At 53.7% G+C, this 7940-nt stretch overlaps 1 protein-coding gene across 1 annotated transcript in view; it reads right to left on the bottom strand.

Moving 5' to 3' along the window:
- LOC125951081 (basement membrane-specific heparan sulfate proteoglycan core protein) overlaps positions 1-7297 on the bottom strand; it is a 91176-nt gene extending 83879 nt beyond the window's left edge. The window contains exons 1-2 of the mRNA XM_049679619.1: positions 7179-7297; positions 5380-5774 (exon numbers count right to left, since the gene is read on the bottom strand). Coding sequence (XP_049535576.1) covers positions 5380-5502 — 123 coding nt within the window. The 5' untranslated portion in view covers positions 5503-5774; positions 7179-7297. The remainder of the gene's footprint in view (positions 1-5379; positions 5775-7178) is intronic.
- Positions 7298-7940: the final 643 nt, after the last annotated feature.

Below are 7940 nucleotides of genomic sequence, written 5' to 3'. Positions count from 1 at the left end.
GAACCGGCCGTTCGGGGGTGGAGAGCAGGAGTGGAGGAGGAGGAGGCTTCGTTAGCCACGCTCTACCCTGTTGCTGACCGGTGAACATGGTGAATTATGATTAAGCACAGCGTTTAAACCGGGATCAAGGGATGATTAATTCTTCCTTTTGCACTACAGCAGCGAGCAGCGAGAGATAAAAAAAGGAGTTTCCTTTAAAGTCTGAATCCTCTTCTTGAAGCCACATACTGCCACAAGTCAGTTACTAACGGTGCAGCTAACAACAACTTCTGGTCCGGGTGTGTTGAAACTTAACTGTGGGAATAACGTTTTTAGTTGTCGCTTAACAACTGATAACAGTGTGGTCGAACTCGAGCAGAGTTCTTAGTAACAGATGCTAGAGTCTGATACTAACAGGATACAATAACTCGCTGATGCATTCGGCCACGAGTTAGACGCACGAGAACAAACACGTCATCCAAGATAATAGTCACCAACAGGATGACATCATTACTTCTGCGACAAATAACTGTCCAATAAACTATCACGCTCAGCATCGCTATCGCGCCATTCCGCTCGACAACAAATCGACAATAAATATCGCAACAAATGGCTCGATTTTGTGTTTCATCTCCAGCCACATATCCCCGGTTGCATCGGATAGCCAATCGAATCGAATCGAATTTATTTTTTTTTTTTGTTTGTAAACGAAATGTCAAACCGTGCCGTAGAGCTCGAAGGTTACTTTTTGGCAGAAAGTAAAACGCGGCTCAGCCTCCTCGGATCGCATTCCGCCGGCAAAACTTCAACCTTCCTTAACCGGCGATCGGCGGTTGTTTCACTAAATTAGCAACGTGTGAACGATGAGATGTTAATTATTGCCTCCACCGGATCGTCGTCTTTTCGGTTGGCCAGAGGAGACACCACCCCTGGCCACTGGCAGGCTGCCAAAGCCGGGCGCGACACTAATCTTTTTCCTAATTTCACTGAATTCATTCACCTCTTCACAGCCGGATGAAATTGAAAACCGAGAACCACCTCCCAAAAGACTCGGGGGAGAGACGGACGACGAACGACGTCCGCACCCAAAGGCGTTAGGCAATTGGCGGCCCCGGAGGCCCGGCAAACCGCGGTGACGAGGTGACGTGGTGTCGACTGTCGGCGTTTTTATGGTTGTTAAAATTAATCATCATCCCAGCGACCGACCGACCGACCGACCCCAGCAACGGAGCAACAGAACCATCTTTTCTGGAAGATAACGTTTACCACTCTCGTCGTCGTCGTCGTCGTCGACGCTGGCTCATACCGGGGCCAGGTATTTTGTTTGATTTCCCAACGCAGGCTTTTCTTTGCTCGCGACAAACAGTCGGTCGGTTAGTCGGGCACCGAAAACGGACTGCTGCTGCTGCTTCTGCTGTTGCACGAATTAAAAGCAAACAAACGTCACGACGCCCCGCTTCAAGCTTCAGCAACGACACCGTAAGGTGGGGGAGTGCATAGCAAGTGGTGGCACTTTACAAAATTTCACTTTCATTTCGGGCCAAAGTCCGTGCCAAGAACGCCAACAGGTGCTGCCGACGGTGACGGTGCTAATTGTGAGTCATGAATGAATTCTCAATTGTTGCTCGTGACTTAATCTCGTGACTCGATTTTCCAGCCAATTTAGCGCCGACTTCTTATGGATTCCCTTCCCTTGTGTTACTGTTTCCAGCGCCTTCCAGTCATCTCCTTTCCTAGTACACCACGAAGTTTGTTGTGGAGTTTCGATTCTTTCCATTTCGAAAGCCACCCTCTTTGTTTGTTTGATCGTGCTCGTGTTTACGGGAATCTCCGAGGGGGGAGAGTGCAAACTGGGCCATCGAGCGGCTACTCCGGATTACGAAGCATCTGCACCGGCTACCCCTTCCTATGACATCACGTTTGTGCGTGTTTTCAGGGGGAGGGGATGCCGATCGGTTTACAAAACACTGCCGGCGACGCGTCGAAGCGAGATTGAAGTTGCTGTGACAAACTCGACCACCATTTTCCACTACCCCGCCACGCGGCACCCCACCAACCGGCACCACGGGATGATTAATAGGTTCTGGGAAACTCGAAATACCACGGTGACAGTTCCGCGCCGGCTCTTCCGTGGCGATGATGCGATATCGCTAGCTGATGCAATCCGGCCTCGCATTCGCTTCTGAGAACCCTACCGTGCCCCTGTGTGTGTGTTGTGCGCCCCCTCCAATCATGATCAACACTTGATATTGGGAAGTGGTTATTACAAGTGGTATGGTGAGGGATTTGTTCGAAATGCTTGAAGTTGCTATTCGTTGTAACGATCTAATTTCGTGGAATGAACTCTGTTTATAGGCATTACGGCATGCATGAAGTAGTTCTATTGCGCACTCTTCGCGTCTAAACTGCTTGTGCTTGTGAGTAATTCGTGTTTCTTCGTTACAAGCACGATAAGTATTACAACAGAACACCCAAAAATAGCGAGCGAGCGAGCGAGTGTTGGTGTCGCAGTGCCAAGTCCCAGAAACCACCTAAACAAACCTGAGCCCAGCTCGACGGTACAGGCAACCATGAGAAGGTGATCCTCGTGGTGTACGGCTACGAAAGCGAAGTTCCATTTCATCCAGACCACAGCAGTGGCGCATACCGTGACGGAAAACATACACACCGGAGCCACCCCTCAACCCACGGACACCCGTCATCCGATTCGGTGTGAACCGCTGTCACTTTGCGGGTTGCCGCTTGAAATGGAGCAAATTGATTCACGAACCAGCGCCATGTTGCGCCGCGCCGGCAACCGTACAGGCGAGCGAGCGGGTTAACCGGCGCTTGACTAGCAATGATATGATAATTAGCCGATCCGTTACGCTTCCAGGCGGTACGAAATGAAAGACACACCGCCACACACCATACTGGCCCCCTTCCCTTCCCCCCCAAAAAAGGGCCAACAGAAGTGATGCGAAGCGTCGGAATCACCTCAAGCACAAGGAGACGGAGACCGAACCGAATCCAGACCGAGTGTTCATCATCATCTTACCTTTTTGGCGGGGAGGGTGGGGAGGAACTAGTGTTTAGGGGGCGCCACATTTGGCGCCTTATTCGCCTCCAGCCGCGTGCACTGCCATATACGTCCAGCACAACGAATCCAAAACCTGCAGGGTCATTGCGTGGCGCCCCATATATGGTGGTGACCGTGAACGCAGCACCTTCTGTAACCTGCCGCGGACGGGTTGGTGAACCAATTTCTTTCCGATCGTACCCACCACAGTCTGGTTCCATCGCCAACGCAGTCGTTCGTTGGCTGCCTGGTTCTTGATTCCTGGAGATTGGATTACCGATAGCGACATAATCCCAGAAGCCAACCTCGCCGCCGGTCCGGGCGCAGAAACCGGCAGCTAATGAAGATGGACATTCTGCTGTCCCGCCCGGAAGATACATTTCAAATGGCACTTCATTGTGTGCAGCCGCAGTCTGAGGCGCAGGAGAAACACCGAGATCAGGGAACTCGATCAGTAATCTTATCCAATCGTTAAGCATCACGTTCCACCTATTCTGCCTTTCTCCTTTCACCAGTCGACGACTGCGGCTTCGTGGCCTGGCAGGCAGCATGCAAATGAGCCGAACCAATCGTGCATCCTACGACCTCATCTGGATTGCTCCGGCTGGTCAGGGTCAGCACGAGGGCCACTATACGCCAGAACAAATCCGTCAAGATGCAAGCAATTCGATAAAGGTTGCTCTGTCCGTCCGTCCGTCTGTCCGTCTGGAGCTGTCTGAAGTTGTCTGGAACCGCGGATCGACACGATCGACGACCGGCTGAGATGAGGCTGTGCTGGAGCAGCGCCAGTTTCTGTTGCGCGAGTGTGTGTGTTAATTGAAAACAGGTTCTGAAACCTAGCCAGCCCACCACAAAACCTGTGAGTTTTGTGGCCAAACCCTCTTCGGTCAGCGCCTCCTCCTCCTCCGACTCCGACAACCGCGGCATTTGATCTTCGTTTTATTTTTAGCAAACATAAAACCAACAATAAACGAGAGAAATACCTTTTTGATCTGTGGCTGTGGTCGGACGATGGTGGAACCGGCAGTTGGCGAACCACCTTCGCTGCCGCCACCACCACCACCACCACATGGTCCGGGCGGTAATGAACCAGAAGTCAAAGACCATCGCTCCATGGGGCAGCTGAGTCAATACACTCGGCCGGGGACTGTAAGAGCGAATACTTACGAATATCGCAAAGTCACCGGCACGACCGGCAGGTATAAACAGCCGTCGATAGCCGTGTGGCTACTTGGACCGCTTGCTGGACGAACATCAAAGAAGCCCTTTTCAGGGACAAGCTATTCTTGGCGTGCGTACTCCTGAATCCACACCCAAAACGGAGATCCCACGTAATCCAAATCCTAGCTACGATAAGAAAATACGGATAAGCCGCCCAACAGACGGAGTGAACTTTGAAGCACATAGAAAACCATTACTACCGGTACGTAGTTCGGTTATGGTACTACTGCTGCTGCTGCTGCTGCATGCTGCTTGCTTTATCTACAAAGGGCCGGGCATCTTATCGTGCCACGGACACCGCAGCACCGATATGACCCCGAAAGGTGCACCAGCGTCTGATGCGATACCGCTGGCAACCAGGTACCTACTGCAACCGAAACGTAAAACCAACACTAGTGCAACTAGCGCCCCGTTCGCTGGTGCCGGTCGCCGAAACGGAACAACGCGCCATGGTCGACAAAAGTACGCTTATCAGTCGCCCTGGTACGACATCGTCACCATACCACACCACACCACACCACACATGACCGAGTACACAATCTCCGGAATTTTTTAATCAAGATCAGACCGTTTCTCCAACCTGTAGTCCAACTTGGGAGGGTGGGAAGGGGTGTCCAGGTGAGGCAAGGGTCATTCAATTGGATCACACGCGTGCTGACGAGGTGCCTCGGTGCGGTGCGGTGCGCACGCATACATTGTAGGTACTTTGTGGCCGGGAGTTTTATGCTGGCTGGTAGTTTTCGAGTGGAAAGTGGAGTCAGACAAGGTGGCTAAGAGGCGGGACCGTAGACGACTACATCCGGCTACACGCACGACGTCCGGTATCATCACCGGTTAAACAGATAACCTTGCGACGACGAGCGACTGACTCCTCCATTCCTCACAGGTGTATTACTTAACGCCCTGGGCATGGCGCACGCTCGGCACGCCAACGCCCACCCTCTTCAGCATTCTCGACGGTCGCCTTCGGAGTTCCTACTCGAGCACGGGCTGGAAGTAGTTCGGCTCAGTGTTTCGATAAGTCAACATACCCCTCCCATTCCCCAGAACCTGTCGTTCTGTTTGCTCGCGCTAAAGTGTCACACAACGCGCGCGAGGTCCATAAGACTTTCCACACTTACCTCCGCCTCGATGAGAGACGCCGGTTGCCCGGCTGCATCTACCAGTGCGAACCGACTGCTGGCAGCGACGAGGAGCAACAGCAGCAGCTGTAGGGCCCTCACCCCACACCGTACGGCCGCCATTGCTGTGGCGGCGTAGCCTGCCTGCCCCCTGTGTGCCGAGCTACGTCCACCGATCCGATCCGATCCGATCCGATGACACAGCGACACACGCACGCACGCACGCACACACTCGACTTGTTAGATAGCTGTCGTCTCGAGAATTGTTCTCCCTCCAAAAAACGGAACCGAATCCCCGAGAGGAGAACACACTACGGAACACTATGACCTGGAATCCACTATCACCACAGCTGCGATCCCGTACACCCGTACACTAGCGCCACCTTCTGCCGGTGCTGCGTGGATTCGTGGGGGAGAGAGAATAGACGTTAAAAAAAACTGCACTGAATTCGGGATCGGCCATCGGTTAGTGACGAGTATTCAAGAATTACCAACACCCCAATCCAACGAACCAACGCTCCCAGTTATCACCCAAGTAGCAGTGATAATTCGATAACGAATCCATCGACCACTTGTCGCCGGCACAGTCCCGTCCTTGGCTAAACCACTTCCACTTCCACTGCCACTGCTACTGTCAATATTTGCAGTGCGTCAACCAATAACGAGCACTGACCAACAGCTAGTTGACGAAGAAGAAGAACAACAACAACAACACCAACAACGGCTAAGATCCGCAATCCGAATCCGACGTCATCGAACTCGCGAATGGTGAATGATCTAATATCCGCCAATCCGGTTACATCCTGTGATTCGTGCCTTCGCTTCGTTCTGTTGCCAGTGCCAGAGCTGTTCCAATGTTCCCAACCGCCGCAAGTCGCATGTGGCCTCTAGGAATGGCCTGCTGGTGCGTGCTGTCGATGACATTTGCCCTCGTGCGGGATGCGTACGGCGAAAACTGTCTCTCAAGGTTTTTTTGGGCCCCGGCTGGGCGCAGATGCTCAGCGTTTCGGGTGTTGTTGTGTCGTCTAATTTTGGGGCCACGATCATGATCATCAGCATCCAAGGGAACGTGAAGTCACTAGGAAGGGGGAGAAGAGGAAGAGAAAGAGAGAGAGAGAGAGAGGGAGAGGCGACTGACATTCTCGTGAGGCATTCGAATGGTGGCCGGTTAGCTGAATGGCTTGTCGTCGTGAAGGAAACGAAGGGCTGGCTCTGTGTGAACTCTGGACACATCGTCAGCAAGTTCTGGCCTTCACCACCCTTCCAACACAGTGTCGTTCCCCGTGATGATCATGAATCGCATCGGTGGCGAGTCAGCACCTCGCTAATATCGGATCGGGTGCGGCCACGATCTGGTTTCAACGCCGCCGAAGCTGTCAAATGCTCGTTCCGTCCACTACTGGCCATTTGCTGACGATAGCCGCTGTTCGCACTCTCTTTCTCTCACTCATGGATACTCTGTTGTCAGGGCGACGGAACCGGGACCCAGCAGCGCGCGGAATGGCGGCAATTCGCTAGAACTGACACCAACACCGAATGGCACTTTTGGTCAGAGAAACGAGACGAGTCCAGCAGCCGAGTTGGCGCTCAGGAACTGATTGGAATCGGAGTATCCAAAAGAAAATTTACACACACACACACACGCCTCACACGCACAAACACAGAGTATGCCGGGTGGGCCGGAAACGCAACCGATGCTACACCCGCGCACCATCAGTGGGTTCAGGGGTACGGGATCATCATCAGTACGGGATAAAAATACACTCGCCCCTCTGCACGCACGCCACAGACACACTTACAGCACAACGAAAAACCGAAACGAGAAGAGCGAAGATCCACCGCAAACAGGGATGTGCGCTGCCGCCCGAAAACGCTGCCGAAAGACACTGACAACAACCACGCGCGTTCAGCCGCGGCCACGAACTGCGCGATGAACGCGCAGCGCACCTCGCTTGGAGCATAGCGACGGCGGCCCAACACCACCAGCATCAGCTGCCTATCGCACAGAAGGGAAGGCGGATGGGGGGAGGCGCGCGTGACCACGCCACGCTGATGCTGGCGTGACAACCAGTTTATGTTGGCGAGCGCCTGAACCGAGTTCATTCCGTTCCGTTCCGTTCCGTCCCGATGATATCGCGCGTATCGTGTCGCAGCAAGCACTTCGGATGGAGCACGTGAGCACGTGGCGTGGCACCGGGATAGCGTTCTCCGATTGGTCCAACCGCAGGCATCCTTGCCCCGAGATGCCCCCGAGAAGGTGGAGTTGCCAGGACGAACCAAGGACGGGAGGCGGGCGTTACAGCATCCTGGCCTTCCGGCTACGGGTGTATCCCACGGAGTGCGCCGACTCGTCGACGCCGGTCAGGCTAACTCGTGCACACCACGTGGTGTTTCGGCTTGGCGTTCATTCCGGTAACACCACCCGGCGATGCCTCAGCGGTGTGTGTGTGTGTGTGTGTGTGTGTGGGGCGCAAGGACTCCAAGAAAGCTCCACCGTACAAGTCGACACAAGTTACTTAGGCGCGTTTCGGTCCGTGGCCGCCTAGAGGGCAGCATTGTTT

Source organism: Anopheles darlingi, chromosome 2, assembly GCF_943734745.1.
Source record: "Anopheles darlingi chromosome 2, idAnoDarlMG_H_01, whole genome shotgun sequence".
NCBI classification, from domain to species: Eukaryota; Metazoa; Arthropoda; class Insecta; order Diptera; family Culicidae; genus Anopheles; species Anopheles darlingi.
This window is presented reverse-complemented; position numbering and strand designations above follow the sequence as displayed.